This window comes from Danio rerio, chromosome 12, assembly GCF_052040795.2.
Source record: "Danio rerio strain M-AB ecotype USA chromosome 12, GRCz13ab, whole genome shotgun sequence".
Taxonomy (NCBI): Eukaryota; Metazoa; Chordata; class Actinopteri; order Cypriniformes; family Danionidae; genus Danio; species Danio rerio.
The window spans coordinates 27,868,346-27,888,947 of NC_141032.1; the positions used below are offsets into that span (position 1 = coordinate 27,868,346).

Consider the following 20,602-nt stretch of genomic DNA (forward strand, 5'->3'; position numbering starts at 1 on the left):
AGGTCCTGTCAGCACTTCCTCCAGCAAATTAGCGGTGCTCAGAGGGGAGAAGTACAACTTCATTGACCCTGCGATTGTGCATAATGTCCCACGCCTCCCTCCCTCACACTGACACGGCTCTGCCGGTGACAGACCAGAGTTACTTCCCCTAATTAAGGAGAGAACTGACTGAGGCTGTTTAGGAGGGCACTGTCAAGTCAGCATTGAGATGGACATGATGGGTATATGCCAGTGCTTCTGGTAAAAATCTAAAATACTCGAATGCTGATGCTTAAAGGTGTAGTTCACCCAAAAATGAAAACTACTTCAACATTTAATCCTCTCTCATGTCATTTAAACCTTTAGGAGTTTCTTTCTTCTGTTTAACACAAAAGAAGATATTTTGAAGAATGTAGGTTGTTGGCAATTATCGACTTCCATAGTGGGAAAACATATATACTATGGAAATCTACATTTTGGCAGAGCTTTATTTTTAATTGACAGTTTATACTTTTTGAAGGGATTTCATGCATTCATTTAATTTTTAAATGTGTATGATTTCCTATCTTAAATTAAATTATTCATTTGTACCAAGTGGCAAGAATGTGTATTTTATCGACTTTAATATAGTTTATAGTTTACCTTTACACCAGTCTTTAGAGTTCTGCTGCAATATTCAGAAAATTTTACAATTTAAAGTCCCACAGTAATAATATGAAACATTTTTTTCAATTTAAAGTAATCACTTTGCACATTTATTTGTGTTCCTATTTGCCTTTTAAAAACATAGAAACAAAAATGTAAACAACAACAGAGACTTAGCATTGTTTTGTAGCGTCAACTTGGCCTAAACATCAACAACTCTCCCTTAAAAAATCCAAGACACCTCCTAGTTTTTTTAAATGATTAGCTGAAATGGTTTCTGCCGTCAATCTGGAAAAGTTACTTTCTCTAGATTTGGCAAACAGAAAGTGTATGATAAAATATGGGGCCCCTTCCTAAGATGTACAGTTGAAGTCAGAATTATTAGCCCCCCTTTGAATAATTTTTTCTTTTTAAAATATTTCCCAAATGATGTTTAACAGAGCAAAAAGTTTTTCAGAGTATGTCTGATAATATTTTTTTCTTCTGCAGAAAGTCTTTTTTTGTTTTATTTCTGCTGGAATAGAAGCTGTTGTTAATTTTTTTTAAACCATTTTAAGGTCAAAATTATTAGCCCCTTTAAGTTGAAATTTTTTTAACAACTACAGAACAAACCGTCATTATACAATAACTTGCCTAATTACCATAACCTGCCTAGTTAAGCTTTTAAATGTCACTTTAAGTGTCTGAACTTGAAGTTTTTCTGACTTCAACTGTATATGTTACGTCATGTCTTTGTAGTTATTTATTTATTTATTTCTGTTATTATTTTTTTCTTTTTACATGTCATTCTGTTTGCTGAGATTTTTTTTTTTTGATGGTGCTGTAAAATTGCTATAATGTTTGTTTTGTTAGTCTTTTGGTGCATGTTCTAGTTGGTATCGGGTGATAACACTGAGATAATTTTGTTAACATATATACATGGTGTACACCAGGGGTGACCAACCCTGTTTCTGGAGATCGACCTTCCTGCAGATTTCAGTTGCAACCCATATTAAACACACCTGCCTGTAATTATCAAGTGCTTTTCAGGTCCTGATTAATTGATTCAGGTGTGTTTGATCAGGGTTTGAGCTGAACTCTTAAGGAAGGTCGATCTCCAGGAACAGGGTTGAGCACCCCTGGTGTACACTATTGGGCGTTATGCATTCATATAAACTTCTATAAATAAAGTAAACAAAAAAAGTTAAAAAAATAAATAAAATAAAAACTTTTAAATGAGGAAAATAATTTAATAGAAAATGATTTTTTTTTCCCTCCAACAAATGGTGCTAATATAGCAAAGATCCTTCAAAACAATTATTTATGATCTACATAAAATAACAAAAATTGTGTTTGAAATTGGATTAGAGTGAGAAAAAAATAGCACTTTTAATCAGATTAGTGATGGTTTTGATATCTTCCTATAGATACATTTTCTGGCCTTCGTCGCATTCACTGTAATTCTCAAGATCATGCTAATTACTTGCTCATTGTATATTATCCATTATTCATAAACTCCTTGTTCTCCTTATTGTCTAACTCTACTACCGAACGTTTGACCTTCTCCATCCTACAGTTTACACTGGAAAGCAGCCTAATAATGAGCATATCTTTCAGTCTGTTCAGTATACAAGCGACGTTTACAAGGCTACTTTCATTTCTAAAAAAAAAGCAAGCACATGCGTTTCACTGTGGTGGGCTGCAGGGTTTACCTCCGCTGTGACACCGTAACATGCTGAATGAAAGAGCTACATGTAAAGCCAGGCTTATCCTGCAGCAGGGTAGGAATTTGCATACACCAGAAAATGGGATTTCATACCACATTAAGAAACAATGGCTGATGAGTTTCCGATGTGTGTATTTGTGTTCCCTCAAGAGAGTGGAAGGGGAAATTAGAGCTGGGCCCTTTCCACACTCTGTGATTGCATCTTTATTTTTATATTTTAATAAAAAAAAAATTATGTACAGTTACTACACTTTGTTTTATCTCCATGTGACATAAGTGCTTATAATGCAATGAATGTGTGATGGCAAGTTTGACTTTTGAATTTTTCTTTTCTGACCACTATAATTGATCTCTTTTTTTTGCTAATCTGGAAATTCATATCAATGCTATTGTTGTAATTGCTGTTATGTAAAATACAATTATTTTTTCAGATTTTTGTGAGAGTCAACAAACAAAATAAAAAAAAACAGTACACATAGAACAAAATTAAATATATAACATTACAAACATTTTTTAAATAAAAATGAACCACACTATAACCCACATATTGTGCAACAAACAGTATATGATGTGCATAAACAATATATGATGTGCAATCATTTGCACATCATATCACAACTAAGTTAGCTAGCTCCCCTGTTACAAACATTTGTTGATTTGGCGTTTCTTAAATGTGTCGTTCCAACGAACATTCGCAAAATGCCTGTACTACGTCTAGAGCTGTAGTTAGATGCATAGTTCCTGGCTGTGTTGTAATCCCAGTTATCCTCCCTATGCCCTATTCATCTCAAACATTTCAACATTTAAACTCTGAATGCTAAAAAAAAACAAAAAAAACACAAGTCATCTCTCTTAGGTGTAATTTGCTTTAAAAAAAAAAAATTATAGTTCAGGTTTAGTGATTTTCACAATTAACAATTGCATCAATAAAAGATAAAATAAATCAGTTATTAGAAATGAGTTATTAAAACTATTATGTTCAGAAATGTGTTGAAATAAACCTTCTCTCCGTTAAACAGAATTTGGGGAAAAAAATAAACAAGGGGGCTATTAATTGTGGCTTTAACCGTATGTTAAACAACATGACAATAGGACATTATTTTGCTTATAATTTGCCATTTTATTTCCACAAACGTTATTTAAAATAGTAGCCACCTTCCTTGCATTTATTATATGAAATCACTTTAGTAAATGTCATTCAAAATAGGACATCTCATCTTCATTGCTGAATCACATCTTAATGTATTTGCCAAAATAAACCAGACAATTTGAACACTACATAGCGATTGCGTCACAAAAGCTGACAGTTTCCCATTGGTGTGCTGATCCACACTTCAGGCCAGCTGCCAGAGTATCTTATCTTTTAATGCCTTTGCCTGATCTTCCAATTAGCCATGCCACCTAATAGGCTAGTTTTGGGGGTCTGCGCTTGGGTGGGAAAAAACTGGGGGTTGGTTTGTTTTCAGTGAGTCTGGACGGATCTGGGGGATGGTTTTTTTGGGGGGTCAGGGTGTCCTGATAGTTCTGCTTGAGAGGTTGTCTTAGGTTTTTGTGTGTGTGTGTGTGTGTGTGTGTGTGTGTGCTGAGGGCAGGGGCTGGGCTGTTTCCAGGTCGCCCCGTCTCAGGGCCGCCCGATAACAGAGCCTCAGCCCTTGAGTCCCCCATTCTGTCTGTGTATTAACACTGCTTATCTGCACTCCGATAGAGCTGTGTGCCATTTGCCTTTCGGAGGAATTAGCTTGTCTTTCCCTGGCTAACCAGGCAGTGGTGATTAACCTTTCCACTGTTCAATATCCTCTCTGCCGTCTCCCTGTTCAGATTAGACCCGACATCATTACTGTAGGTATGACTCCAGAAATGAGCTGCTGCTAGTTTGGAGGGGGAGAAAAAGAAAGAAAGAAAGGAAAAAAGGCTTGGGAGACGATTTTTTTGTATGTGTGTGTGCTAGGTGTGGAGGAAGCTATAGCTAAACATTTTTATTTCCCAAAGGCGCTCTGCTTTGGTGGATGAAGAACACAAATGAAACACTGAATGAACAGATACTCTGACACAATATTACTCTAGTTTTTTTACTTTTATTTAAATCAGAGAACAAAAGCACTTGATTATTTTTATTAAGTAATAAATGTAAAAAAGTATTTATTGATGAATGTGTATTTATTTTGCTACAACATTGGATCACACTTTATTTTAGGGTACAATTCTCACTATTAACAGACAATTAACTTTTAGCACAATAAACTTTTAATTTGCTGCTGGCTTTTTTTTTTTTTTTTTTTGGTTGGGTATTAGGTAGGATCAGAGATATTGAATAAGATCGTTTAAGTTATAATTAAAAATAAACAATAATAATAATAGCCCGATAATAAACTAATAATCATTAGACCTTTTCAATGTGGTCATGTCATTTCCTGCTTGTTTCAACATTTCCTGCTTGTTATCAAACTCTTCCATAACTGTAACAAGAGGCAATTCAGCTATCACTGCTATCATAACATTATTTATCAATATATGGCTCTTTTTGGATTCTTGAAGGCTATAGAAATTAAAAATGTAAAACAGGAAATACGTTGGGACCAATATTATTGTTTACATCCCTCAAAATTATCTCTCAAACTCGATTCCTGGAAGGCCCAAGCTCTACACAGTTTTGCTCCAACCCTAATGAAACACAACTGATGCAACTAATCAAGGTGTTCAAAGTACTAGAGACTATTAGGCAGGTGTGAGTTGGAGGTGGTTGGAGTTAAAATCTGCAGAGCTGTGCCCCTGCAGGAATTGAGTTTAAGACCACTGGTCTATAGAATTGGCACTTACAATAAAGTGTTACTTAAAATTGATCATTTTATGTTCAAAAAAATGCCAAACACTTATAATCATACTGATTACTGACAGTAAAAAAAATTAGGTTTGGAAATAAAATCTGTGTAAACAACAAATATTTTTAAAAAAATCACCTCAGAAAAGAAAATGTGAGAACATTTAAAGAAGAGCCTTACAGTATGTAGTAGTTTTGTATTTTTTAAGTGCTGCAGCGGTGGAGAAGATCCATGAGAATTAATTTTTGCTATTTAACATTGTGTTCACCTTTTAAAGAAAACCTACCCAGTTCAGACAATAAAAGATAACGAATATAAACATGTCCACATTGAAGCATTTGATAGTTAATACTGTGGACTGTAGAGTTTGACCTTTTACAGGAGAATTACTCCACAAAAAACGATAGTTGTGACTTGGATGTGATGTTCGTTGACACTAGGAAGTCCTCAAATTCACCTCCAACCTGATTTTACCAAGTAGGATATGTTCCTGAATTAACATTTATGTTGATTCTGGAACAACTTTCCAATCAGTCTATCAGAATTTAGGGATATGTTTAATGTTTTTGTTAAGTTTAGGCTTACAATTTTTTTTTTCAGAAAATTATTTTGTAAATAATTTACAGTTATAGTTGGGTTTAGGGGTATGGAATTGGTATGGATTACATTTTTTAGCAAAAATGATGTTCCAGGATCAACATAGACGTTAATCCAGGATCGCATCACACTTGACAATATCATGACTTGCAAAATCCGCCATTAGTAATTTATATTTCACGCCATCAGTTTATGACACTGACTGCAGGCTAAAATGTTCTTCCATTTTTGGCTTATTGCAGTGGTGCAGTGGTTAGCACTGTTGCCTCACAGCAAGAAGCTCGCTGGTTCGAGCCTCGGCTGGGTCAGTTGGCATTTCTGTGTGCTGTTTGCATGTTTTCCCTGTGTTGGCGTAGGTTTCTTCCGATTTCCTCAACAGTCCAAAGACATGTGCTATAGGTGTAATAGGTAAGCTAAATTGGCTATAGTGTATGTGTGAGAATGAGAGTGTATGGGTGTTTCCCAGTGATGGGTTGCAGCTATAAGGGCATCCGCTGTGTAAAACAAATGCTGGTTAAGTTGGCGGTTAATTCCAATGTGGCGACTCCAGATTAATAAAGACACTAAGACAAAAAGAAAATGAATGAATCAATCTTTATATTCTGTGAACTATTTGCTAAAGACTCACTCTGAACGGATCCTTTGAATCAGTGAGCTGTAGACCCCCACTGAATGGATCATTTGATTCAGTGAGTCGTTGACTATTGACTCTCTCTGAACAAATCAGTTTGTTCAGTGAGTTAACTATAGACTCACTCTAAGTGAATCATTACTAATGAATGGCTCAGACTGATTTGAGAACCAATTTAGGAAGTTAACTGACAGGATTCATCTTGTTCATGATTCAAGTACTGCTCTCACATCTCTAGGCGGGTGATGACATCTCCTCCTCAAATATTTTTGACTGCATTTATGAAATTAACTACAAAGTATAATAATAAGTAAAAATAAATGTTTCCATACCCAGATGAAGTATGGATAAATAAAATATGCTCTGAAATACAGTAGTGAAGTATAGATACTCGGTTACTCTCCACCACTGACTCTTTGCTCAAGTAAACACACACAATTTGAAGCTGAGACTATAAGTATTCAGCTTCACTGCATCTGTATTTCACCTCTGCAGAATGAATAATGAAACAGACACAATTTGTCAATTTGACCCAACTGTCAATCACCGTTTCTCCATTAGTCCGTAATCCATTAACCAGCCCTCCCTCACTGCAAGTGATTATTTGCTATTATTCAACAAATATCATAATACGTTTTTCACACACACACACACGCATACACACACCCCCGAGCCACATCCACAAATCAATTATTTCCTCACAAAGACTTGAAAGTACTTAGCAAGATGCCTGACGGAAAAGCTGCGGGTTATATCAAATTGAACCTCTCATTTGTTTCTCTCTCACACACACACACACACACACACAATCTCAGAGCACAATTAGCCAGTGCCCGCCGCGTTTGTTTGGCCCACTTTAATTCCGCCTGGCATATCTGCATTACTACAGAATAAACCGGCATACAAATACCATTGTTGAGGGTTTTAGGAGAATCAATAGAATGTAGGCAGTGAGTAGACCGAGCGGGTTCACTCCGTCTGCTGTTGGCAGGAGATAAAGACCAAGGTTGAAATGCACCATGAGCAGATGCTCCCATTATTAGTGGCGTACAAACAAAGCTACGAAACATGACGCTGACATTCTACGCATGCAGCTAATTGGTAATATCATTATTGTCTTGTTGTTCAGCTCTCGTTGGGAGGTACAGGAATTACCTTTGTGTGGCTGGAAGTGACATCTCACTTCACTATTCTTGATTGATATAGTGCTGTGTAAGCAAGGACATTCAGTCCCTATCCACCTGGTGTTAACATTCCTTTTCAGTGATCTGATCATCGAAATGCATTTACATTTATTCATTTAGCAGACACTTTTATCCAAAGTGACTTACAAGTGAGGATAGATGAAGCACTTCAAATCATCAGAAATGCAGTATATAAATGCTATTTCAAGTCTAAGTTATTTTTATTGAATTATTTCTCTCCGAGCATACAGAGAGGATAGAGTTTGTCATACAGGTGGTTTGTCAAGCCCACTCACCTGTGTGGAGCACACTCAGAATTGCACAATGTTTTCCAAGAACTATGGGGTGCTTATAAGAAAGTGTCTGGTGCATATAAGCACATCTTCAACAAATGGTTCGTTGGTTTGACCTACAGGTGGTTTGTTAAGCCCGCTCACCCAATTGTAGCACAGTAAGGATTGTAAAATGTTTTTTTCAGAAACATAAAGCGTGTTTCCACTATTGCACCTTAAGCGAGCGAGCCAAGGCCAGTCGCATTTCCACTGTCACTTCCGGGGCTTTCTCGGGGCCAGCAGCTGGCCTTTTTCAGCCCGCAGAATACTTTGGGCCAAAGAGGGCATGCTGGGGCTTGGGGCAGAGTGGACAGCAAACACAGTTTTCCGATCGCACACGAGTACATGCACCAAACAAATAAACAAATAAATATATAAGGGAAAGAAAAAATCTAGCCTTATAGGCTGGGTTTTTTTTCCTTCGTATGATTGCCCTTATGTTTACCTTTTAAATGTAAGGCTGTTGCATAAAATAATAAAGTTTAATTTATAAGTGACATTTTATGCTGCGTCCTCCTTGATGTTTCAATAAGGCATAATAATCTTTACACCATATTTAAGACACAGCAGACAGTAAAGGTTTTTTAGAGAGTTTTTGTCAAGTTTAAAAGGTGTGTTTGTGCACATTTAGATGCCTGTATGTGAATGTGAGACTAAGCAAAAGAGCGCACCCTTCACAGCTCTGTTGATGCTGCGAGCAGCTTCTTTCTTTCTTTTTTTTTTTAAATTTATTATGGAGATAATACACAATATGAATACAACAGAAAGACAAAACTTTACAAATTAGTTTCCACTTTTGTAGGCTGATAACAATAGTGTCATATCTCGATAAATAACCTAAACTATATTAAAATCATTTAAATAATTACTAATATCCGATTTAATAAAATCACATTAAATAAATAAACCAGTATAAAACAAACAAAAGCTAGCTATAACAATTTAGGTATATACAATACATAAATCAAACCGTTTTTAAGCCATATTAAACTTTCATTTTACAAAAGCCTATCTGAAAAAAAAAAGATTTTAGATATTTTCTAAAAACAATAAACACCAGAGGAGGTTTGAAATATTATTTATAAAGTGTTTGGATACGATGATATTAATCAAATCGTGCAAACAGAGCATTTTTTAGGTGAGCGAAAGCAGAAACTATTCTACTTTTTTTTCTGTCATCCAGTCCTGTGCAGCGCCTCTTTGCGTATAGACATATAATGTGATGCTGTACAGTAACGTGTCATTTGTTTGTTTCGGTTGTCTTCATTGTAATCGTTTCATGATGATGCGATGTTGTGCTTTATCTGCTTGATTTCCACTGAAGAGGGTGGGTTGTGTGACGTTTGATTCAGGGAATGTTCTGATGGTGGGGTTTGCTTGACGCGCTGCGAGATACTAGCCCGTCAGTGGAAATGCGACATGATTTCGGCCACACTGCTTAACCTCCCAGGTGATTGGCCCAGTCTGGCCCTATAAAAGCCTATGCTCGCATTGGCTCGACAGTGGAAATAAGGCTATGGTGTTGATAAGAAAGTGTCTGGTGCATGTGACTGTAACATTGGGGTTCGAGTCCGGTGAAGAACGTTTCCAGAAAGCAGGTAAGACATAAAACAAATAAAAAAAGTAAGTAAATAACAGGGTGAGAGTATGGTAAAATCTGAAACCGTGGTAAAAATCAGGGGCTTTTCTTTTTCTGGATTACCTTTTAAAATACTGCGGTCGGGTTTAGGGAAGGGGGTGGGCGGGTCAATTGGTGCTTTTTTTAAAACTCTATTGGTTGGGTATAGGGAAGGGGGAGAGTGGGGTAATCAGTTGGTTGGTCAGTCAGTAGTTTAGTCAGTCGACAGCGGCTTCTGGTGGATTTATATGAGTAAAGCAGGCACAAATGACGCTTGCGAGAGAAATTTAAGATCTCAAAAAGCATACACAGCAACCTCAGCGGTGGATTCCTGAAAACAAAAACTGCAAAAAAATATATATATATATTATTTTGCTTTTTCCAGAAATGTATATAGGGGTACATAATCAGTATGTGCCTGGGTGATAAGAAAGTGTCTGGTGCATTTAGAGAGAGTGCATCTTCAACAGATGGTTTGTTGATTTGACCTACAGGTGGTTTGTCAAGCCTACTCACTCGATAGAAGCATACTAAGGATTGTAAGATGTTTTTCCAGAAACATGGTGTTGATGAAAAAAGTGTCTGGTGCATGCGAAGAGAGTGCATCTTCAACAGATGGTTTGTTGGTTTGACCTACAGGTGGTTTGTCAAGCCCCCTCACCTCATTGAAGCCCACTAATGGCTTACTCACACTATGTACAGTTGAACCAGGCTGAAGCACGCTTGTCCCCCCTCTCGTCTCTCCCGAGGTGGTTTGTCAAGCCCACTCGCATGATTAAAACACACTAAGAACTGTAAGATGTTTTTCCAGAAACATGGTGTTGATAAAGGGCAACATGAAGACTCTGTGGTTAGCACTGTCACCTCACAGCAAGAAGGTCACTGGTTCCCGGCTGGGTCAGTTGGCATTTCTGTGTGGAGTTTGCATGTTGTTCCCATGTTCGCATAGGTTTCCTATGGATACTCTGGCTTCCCCCATTGTCCAAAGACATGCGGTACACGTGATTAAATAAACTACTGTAAATTGGCCGTAGTGTATGTGTGTGAATGAGTGTGTATGGATGTTACCTAGTACTGGGTTGCAGCAGGAAGAGCATCCGCTGTGTAAAACTTATGCTGGATAAGTTGGCGGTTCATTCCGCTTTGGTGATCCCTGATGCATAAAGGGGCTAGGCGTCAAGTGTCTGGTGCATATGGAGAGGAGAGAGTGTGAGATGCAAACTGTTTAAATTTTACACTTGTTTTTTTTTTTATTATTAACACTCTGCAAGAGTACTATTGTATGAACAGATCCATGGCTTATAAGTGAGCAGGAAAGCAAGTGTATAAATTGGATGTGTAATGGATCTACAGTTTTGTGCAACACAGCAACGTGTGAAAAGCTTGCTGTGGTGCACTTTCTCACAACACGTCCCATCAGATCAGTGGGCCAGTAGTAGGTGGTCTTTTGTGGCTGTTGGAGTGCATTCGTTCACACGGACCCTGGTCTTGGCTTGCTGTAAAATTCTCCTTTCTACAACATCCTCCAGCTAGGCTCCTCTCTGCGAATGAAACTTTCATGTGAATATGTCAAAGCTCAGGATACCTGACTATTTATAAACAGCTCCACTCGCACAGCAGAACCAGGTGAGATCAGCCTTGAGAGAGTTTGTAGCTGTAGAAATCTTTTGTGGATGTCTAGATTGAGTCGTTGATGGAAAAATACACCACTGACGTGAGGAAAAACATAATGGAATGGCTCATAGTTACAGTTTCAAAAATTCATCTTCATCACCTTTCCTTCCCCCATTCAGGCTATTTGCCCTTGTCAATGTCGCTGAAGAACATAGAAACTCCATTAGAGGTTATAAGAGCTCAAAAGATCACTTGCTAATGCAATCTGATTAATATTGCACATTATCTATGTGTTTTTCAGGGCAGCTGTCTGCTGTAATGCAGTGTTATCAGCTGCTACACCATGATACTGAGGGAGAGATTTCTGGATCCTTCCTTTGATACACAAGACATGATTTTAAGGGCTTTTGCACCGGGTTGTTCAAAGGGAACGTGATTACAGGCACTAGTCACCATGCAGGCTTGCATCAGTGAATTAGTTTCTCCCTTAGACCGTTTTACTGTTTAGATTCACATCATCACTCGAACCATAGAGTGATGTAAGCAAGCTGACAGTCACTTCAAGATCTGCATTCAACAAAATCTACAACTGTAGAACAAAAATAAAGCTGTTTTTTTTTTATTGCTTCATCATAGTGGAAATAGAACGTTTACATATTAGTTCTCTAAATTTTGAATTAAGTAAAGGTGTGCCCATAGTTGAGCTGTCTGATATGATCACGCAATATCTGAGTGTACAGATTTACATGCAAAGCTTGGTGCCCACCAAACAATAGGGCCAAGACCACTTTAAAGATAGATCTCAAGTCACTTCTAAATTAACTCTAGTGCAGTTTGGCTGAAATATGATTGCAAATTGCACCAAAGACATCTAAATGAACCAAATACAGGACAATTTGCACACAATGCAACCACAAAAATGACACAATGATTAATAATTATAGTAATAATTTCTTACATTTATATAGCGTCTTTCTGGACACTCAAAGCACTTTTACATAGCGTGCAGCATCCACCTGGATGACGCAAGGGCAGCCATATTGCACCAGACCGTACACCACACACCAGCTGATTGGTGGAGAGACAGAATGATGAAGCCAATTATTATATGGGGATGGTTAGGAGGCCATGATGGACAGAGATCATTGGGTAAATTTGGCCAGGATGCCAGGGTTAAACACCTATTTTTTTTTCGGAGGACATCCTGGGAATTTTAATGACCACAGGGAGTCAGAACCTAAGTTTAACATCTCATTCGGAAGACGGTGCACACTGAGCAGTATAGAGTCCCCAACAATATACTGGGGCGTTAGGACCAACACAGACTGCAGGCTGAGCCCACCTGCTGGTCTCACTAACACCACTTCTAGCAGCAATCTAGCTTTCCCAGTGGTTAAGCATACTTTTTTTTTTTTTTTACAGGAGATACATTGACCATCAGTACATTACATAAGTTTCTGTTGGGAATTTCTAATGCTTTTTTGCTCCTTTTCACATTTTATAAGCTGATAAAAATATATTGTTATACTCTAAGTACAGATATAAAACAAACACATATAGCCATTAATGGATATTCATTAAACTCTATTATAAAAACTTTTATCTATAGGCTTGGTGTTAAAAATACCACACTCTTAAAAATAAAGGTATTAAAATAGTGTTTTACTACAATGTATACACTGTAAAAAAATGTATGTAAAATATATATGCTGTAAAAAAATGTATATGCTGTAAAATACGCTGTAAAATTTACAGTATTAAGGCCCATACACATCGGGACGCTTTGTTTACGCTCATCGTCAGCGCTCATTTTTTTGCATTAAAGGCCAAGCAATTTTCACTGGCGTCGGGCAGAAGAGTATGCAAAATCACTCTTTGACGTTATATGGCACTTAATGAAAAACTGCAAGACCCAGGTGCACAGGGTTGTGCTACATAACTTTAAGCTTCTGACACCCGCTTGTAACACAAAAAAGAAAGTTTACACATTTGTTGTTAAAGTAACTAACGACTCGAACGAGCATGAATGCCATGCTCCACGTTCATATCGCCTCTGGGCATCTTCTTTAATGTGCGTTCGCATTGACAGTTTGGCGTTTGTAACTTTAGCAGCTCCATGCACATGAACAAAAGTGCCAATCTGCATAAGGCGTTTCTTTAAACATGACACTTGTACGCCTGCCTTTTGCACGTTGGTGTGCATGATCACGTTGGCACCCTTTATTTAGTCACAGGGCATTAAATGTCGACCAAAAACAGGAGCAAAAAGCATCCCAGTAAAATTTACAGGTACATTGTATGTTAACAATTACAATTTTCTTGTAGTTTTACAGCAAAATTGTAATTATTAGTTTAACTGGGCTTGTACATTTTACAGTATTACTGGCGTCTTTTGTAGTATTACTGACACAATTTACAAGCACACTGTAAATTTACAATTACTACTCTGTTGTAGTTTAACAGCACAATTGTAATTATTAATAGTTGCCTGGGAATCAGACTGCATGGGTTGTATATTTTATGTTGTGATTTCCAAAGCTGTATTGCGTCAATGTTAAATATTACAGGAAAATCTGATGTTTTTTTCCCCCTTTAGCAAAAGAACAATTGCAAAAAACAGTTATCTGAATTTAAATTGTCTGAAACTTGTAGAATTCAAGCTTTACACAACACAAAGTATTTAGGTTCTGGCTCTTTCTGCATGAGACTTGTTTTTAACCAGTTAGCGTAAACATATCAGCAGTCAACGCCCTGCAGCCGAGGCAAATAAGCCTCCTGAATCAATTAGTCCTGAATGAGGCTGCTTTAGTAATGTTAATGATGCACTCATTGACCACAGTGTTATCTGTCCTGTTCGAGGGGTGGCCTGAAGCTCTTGCCTGCAGGTGCCCGCTTGCTGAAGGAGATAGAAGGGCAGAGATTCAAGTAAAACAAACTAAGTGCATTATTGGCAACCCAGTGTGACAAACTTTTCTAGAGTTATATCATTTCCTTAAGCGCTCATTCTCTCAGCATGGGAAGAAAATGAATGAGGCAATTTGTAGCCATTGTTTTGTGAGTCTGCGCATATGTTTGTTGGGCCCTTTTGTCTTGGCTGAGGACCCTGAGAGCTCTTGAGAAAATCCTCCACAGATGGAGCAAGAATAACTTCCCAGACTTTGGTCCCATCGTGCTTTGTGGCCGAAAAGCAAAATAGGTTTGTCACAGATACTTGAGACACACATCTTGTCGGCACACAACGGCTATACAACAACACTGCAGTCAGCGCGCCCTTTAGCTGACCACCATTTATTTACCTGAGAAGCAATTATCACATGCAAGGGTGATTATTTTGTAAACAGATCACAAAAAAGTGACACATTCCAGAATACAAATCTTTGTCTGTTATACAAATTATTCACAAACCTACAAAAATAAATGTAAAAAAAGAGGATTTTTAAGAGCAGAGATTATGTGATTTATATATGCAAATAAACAACTAACCTTATGATAAAAGGGGCAGGTAATCAGCTAGTTAATAGTGAGAGTTGGTACTAAATTATTACAGATTTTTTTTTCCTCATTATTATTATTATCTTTTCTAACAATGTCTGAAACCTTTTTTTCAATTATTTACCCTCCCTAAACACCTTTCTCTAAATGTCAACAGTGTTGTTAGTAACATGACATGTTTTCAGCTCCCGACGCATACTCAACAATACAAAAAGTGACAATTGCGTATTTTAGTATTTTTTATATCAAGACATCATTCTGTGGGTGGCACAGTAACTAAATGGTTGGCACTGTCATCTCATAGCAAGAAGGTCACTGGTTTGAGTCCCAGCTGGGCCAGTTGGCATTTCTGTTTGGAGTTTGCATGTACTCCTCATGTTTGCATGGGTTTCCTCCAGGTTTCCCCCACAGTCTAAAGACATGAAGTGTAAGTGAACTGTATGAACTAAAGTCTGGTTTATACTTCTGCATTGAGTGATCGGCATGATCGTCTGAGGACTATGCGTCCACGCGCTCTCTGTGCTGGAGCATACGCGCGCACTTGATGCAGAAGTATAAATGAGCCTTAAATTGGCTGTAATATGTGAATGTAAGAGTTTTTGTGAGTTTCTTAGTAATGGGTTTTATGTTGGAATAGTTGGTGGTTCATTCTGCTGTGGCAACCCCTGATAAATAAGAGACTAAGTCAAAGACAAACTAATGAATGAATGAAAATCACCATTCTTTGAAAGTAAAATGCAAAGTATTTGTTTTTTCTTTTGCAGAGTAACATTTCTGTATGTGTGCAACCAACACACTGTATGTGTGCTACAATAAAAGGAGTATCTCCATGCTACAAACAGGTCTTTTGTAATGAAGGAACATTTTAGTTCCTAGAACTATTGTGGGAAGTACTTTTGATATGTTTGCACACTAGGAACTAGGAATAATTTTTGTTCTACACTCTCAGGAAAAATGTAAACGGTAGTAAAAAAAAATGTTTGTTAAGGAATAGTTTTTTACTTTTGTAAAAGTTGTACCTTATATGGTACAGAAAAGACCTCTTATGATGCTGTTCTGTACCTTTTATGGTACGTTTGAAATGAAGCTACTTAATTGTTCTCATAAAAAGGTACATAAGTGTTGGACAACTCCTCCTTTATTACAATATATATATATATATATATATATATGAATATATATATATATATATATATATATATATATATATATATATATATATATATATATATATATATATATATATATATATATGGCTGGAAAGGCAAAGGTTTTTTTATGAATAATTTCCATAATTAAAACAAGAATCATCATTATTAAATAGCATATGTTTAAGAAACTCATAAACATTAATTATTAAGTTCTATAAAACATACAACTGTTAAGACAAAACTATAGGTATTGTAAACTAAACATTTAAGGCATTTTAATTAACATTTGGTAAGCATTTTCTGATAAATACAGTTTCATTATTGATATTCGCACCTTTTGGTGTTTTCCACTACGCATGTGAAATGGCAAAAGTCCTGCAAATGCAAAGTGTTCATGCAGACATTTCAGTATTGTGACACCAAACAAACATTGTGCATATTTCGTTACAATATGTTTGAATAATTTTATTTTTAAAATAAGTAAATTAAATGAACTTTTAAGTGATTACAAAGATATTGTGTGAAAATTGGCGGAAAAAATAATTTATATTGTACATGAGAGAATTTATTTCTGCAACATTTTTGTAAAAAGTCTTGTGAGATGTTTTGCTAAATATTGATCTTTTGATTTATGTATAAGTATTTTTATTCTTTATTGTAAACAGAAAATGTGCATATTACACAAAAAGAAACTTAAAAAAAATTATTATGTATTTGATGTTTCATATTTACTCAAAATAAATGGAAACATTTTGGATCTACAGTAGCCTTTAAATGCCTTTAAATAGTTCTTGAAGGAACACATTTGACACTGTTAAGGTACAAAGTGTCTTGTCACTGTAGTGGTACCTTCATGGATCAGATATAAAGGTACAATTTTGGTACGTTGCAGTTTCCCATGGTACAATCGTGTGTTTAAAGGTACAAACTGCAATGCTACAACTTTGTTTCTTTGTCTTAAGGTACATTTCTTTTCCATAAAAAGGTACTGCCCCAGTGACAAGGGTTTGTACCGTCTTTGGTACAACATTTTTCTGAAAGTGTAAGAACACCATTAGGGCCAACTAAATTAGCTCCTACTTAGAAGCAGTGTCTAATTCAGCATAATAATAATTATAGTGACGTCCTAAAAAACACACTGTTTTAAAGTGTTATACATTCCAAAAGCCAATGTTAACAGCATTTCTCAGCTTTGATGATTTGATGAAAAACGAACAAAGCAGTCCATATCCAGTGTGTGGCTTTTGACAGCAAGTTTATATTTTTTGTATTTAGATTTAATGTCATTCAGTGCATCTGAATAATTCAGGCAGGTTGTGTGTGATCGTTGACACAGTGACACTCGTGACATCATATAGTTGACAGCACATTCGCTCCGGTCTCAGGGGCACCGCATGTACACCTCACTCCTGCCTTCCACATGAACAAGTGCATGAGTCCCAGTACCAGGGATGTGTTGTAGCATTATCCTTATCCCACCGGAGTATGGTGGAATTCTCGCCTCTCATATTTACTCTGCTTACCCCTTTTGGCGTCAATAAACCTACTCCATGCCCCTGCACCTCTCTTCCCCCGCCCATCCCCGTGACACTTTCTAGAGGTTTACATCAGTATTGTGATTCACTGACTCGAACTCTCTCCCCCTCTGACCAACTTTAGAGTACACAGAGTGCGCTGGACTGTGAATAGCGGGAGAAGACAGCTCCCCGGTGAGTCGTCTGTTATCGTCTCTTTGTCCTGGAATAGTCAGACACGATGAGTCACTCCCTGACATTGCGCACCCCTCAATGAATTCCCTCACACTGCACTCTGTGGCCAATGTTCTCACTGAGACTGCTAGCTGTTTGGTGGCTCCGTGTTTGGCCCGTTGAGTTGATGCCGGTATGATCCAGGAGAATAGACACGTGTGGCAGGCGGCTCTTTTCAATCCAGAAATGCACCCAGTTGGTCGCTGGTGAATTATTTACGTTAGCCAAGCAGAACACTGTGACCTAGAAGCTGGTGTAAGAAGCGGTAATTAAAAGTCTTGTTCGAAGTGACTTGCAATGGGGGATGAGTGGGGGGTGGGTAGATAAACGTGGGAGAGATGATCACCAATGTGATGTTTTCCTATTTTATTTCAGCTTCGGACACAACCTCATCTGAGTACTCTTTGTTTTTTTGAAAATAGGCACATTTTACTACTGGAGTGTTCTGGGTTTGGCAAAAGCAATTTAGCTTAGCTTAGCATAAATCATTGAATGGGATCAGACTGGTAGCATCTCGCTCAAAAAAAACTGTCTCAAAAATCTGGTGGAAACACTTTTAGCTTAGCTTAGCATAAATTGTTGAATGGGATCAGACTGGTAACATCTCACTCAAAAAAACTTTCAAAAACTGGCGGAAGCACTTTTAGCTTAGCTTAGCATAAATCATTGAATGGGATCAGACTAGTAACATCTTGATAAAAAAAAAAAACTGTTTAAAAAATCTGGCAGGAACACGTTTAGCTTAGCTTAGCACAGATCACTGAATAGCATTAGACCGTTAGCAATCAAAAGTGTTTCAATAATTTTCCTATTTAAAGCTTGACTCTTCAGATACATTGTGTACTTAGACCAACAGGAAAATAACTATACTCTCATTCCGATGTAATAATCAAGGAACTTTACTGATGTATTATGGCTTCAGCAGGTGCAATTATATTATTACGCTGGAATGAAAGTGTAGTTCCTAGCCATATCAGCTTAACTTTTCATTTTCCGTTGGTCTTAGTACACAATGTAACTACAAAAATGTGAAGCTTTAAAGGGTCATGAAACACCCAAACACATTTTTTGAAATGTTGACAGTGATGGATATGTCCAACATTGTTAAAAACACTATTAGGACATATATATTTATAAATATTAGGATTTTTTATTTACCGCTTTTTAACTATTTTGATTTACCAACATTATTAAGGTAAATTAGTTTTAATAGTTGAAAAAATATATATTTAATATATTAAGTATATCTAAATCTTTTAATAATAAAATAAAAATTTGTGTTAAAGAGATTCTTAAACTTGATAAACAAAATATTACAAAGTGTGTGCAATGGTAAAGGTAGATCAACATCTGCAAGCAGTCAATTATAACGATACAGTAAACCTCAAACTCTGTAAACAAAACAAATCATAATAATCAAACCAGAGCTTTCAAGTAAAGGCACCAACCATCATTATTCAAATACATACTGCTACATTACAAATTGTGAAGTTAAATGACTATATTACCCCCTATACTAAAAAATGTTTCAGATAGGGTGCTAGTGGCTGGGATGCACATGAAAAGAAACCAAAAAGACACTCTGACAACATCCTTACATCATCTTTCTTATTTGCAATCTCCTCACTGCTGCTAGCCACGACTTATTTTTGTGTGCTGCAGTGTTTTGTTGCGCTGTGTTTTTCTGAGGTAATTAGTCTTCCGTTATTCCTAAAATGTGTATATTCCATACAAAGCGTGAAGCAGATCTGTTAGTTCTACTTACATGAATTGTGGTGTGCTTGCGGCATTCAGAAAAGTTCCGCTGTTTTTCAATTAGGTGTACCTCCAAAACTTAACCCTAAGCTTACTGGCATTCCTTGCAAGACGTGCTCTCAGTAGCCACATTTCAATAAAATTATAGTCTTCTTACCAAACCTTCATACCAAACTTTTTTATTGTTATTGACAATGGTGTTCGGTCAGTAAATACCGATATTGATTTTATAGCCCAGCTCTACTACAATATTATGGACTGAAAATCTTCCATTTCCTCACAGCTCTCAGATAAGCTGTAAATGTTGCTTACCGAATCACTGTCTATCTCCCCGGCATCTATATTTGTGTTGCTGTTGTGAAAATCAGCTGTAGTGCACATAATGAACTCCTCTTTTCATGCAAACCCTTCAAAAATAAAAAAAATAAAAAAATTATTGAAACAATTTAGATTTTTTTTGAGAGAAATGCTAATGGTCTAATCCAGAGAGAAAGACCACGTCTATGCCCTGCCATATCACCCCAAGGCGTTCTAACAAGAAAATATAACTTTCACATTTTGTCAGTTTTTTGGCTATGTTCAGTCGTACAAAAATGTACGATATAAAAAAGAGGCGTGGCACCCACACCCGTAAACCCAACTATCATTGGTGGACAAGCAAATCGTACTAAATTGTACGAATGAGATTGTACGAATCCATATGAATTAGCCACTAAATCAAAAATTTACAAATTTTTTTGTCAGAACTTGCTGTCCTCACGATCCACCTTTATGTTCTAGGTTGATCATATTAAAACAAAGAAAACATTCTGAAGTTGTTGTTTCAAGTTATATATACCGTGATTTTACTGTTCTGAACACTTGGGAATAGATTTTCCTCCATGAGGCCCCTGAGCTAAAATGAGTTTGACACCCCTGGTCTAATCCCGTTCAGTGATCTATGCTAAGCTAAGCTAAAAGTGCTCCTGCCCAAGATTGGCTGAATGGATTTAAAAAAAAAAAATCAACTCAACAGTTTAATCCTAGGAGAGGTAAAGGGGAGTGTTTCTTTAATATTTCATTACTCTTCCCCCGTCTACTGCAGCCTATTGAATGTCATTCCTCCACCTTGTTTCTCCTAGTTGTACACTCACACTCAGAAGTGGCAGGACAGCAGTGTATTCAGGTTCTTCGGTGTAAAAGAAAACACTCTCTGTCTCCTGCTATCAAAGGATCCGTCAGAGGAGCGCGGTGTGAAGGTTGAGCACTCTGGCACAGCAAGGTCAGTAAACTTTTGCGTACTGTAAAATGGTATGAAATTGATAAACTGGATGACAGCCCTTCAGTCCGGAC

General features: G+C 37.0%; 1 protein-coding gene across 4 annotated transcripts in view; it reads left to right on the forward strand.

The window, feature by feature from the left end:
- Positions 1 to 20,602, forward strand: part of LOC147834479 (uncharacterized) — a 102,924-nt gene that overhangs the window by 60,299 nt on the left and 22,023 nt on the right. For 2 of the 4 annotated variants that reach the window (XM_087276381.1, XM_087276380.1), the window contains one exon: positions 20,392 to 20,531. The exons of the other annotated variants lie outside the window; for them this stretch is intronic. In XM_087276381.1, coding sequence (XP_087132507.1) covers positions 20,392 to 20,531 — 140 coding nt within the window. The remainder of the gene's footprint in view (positions 1 to 20,391; positions 20,532 to 20,602) is intronic. 4 annotated transcript variants of the gene reach the window in all.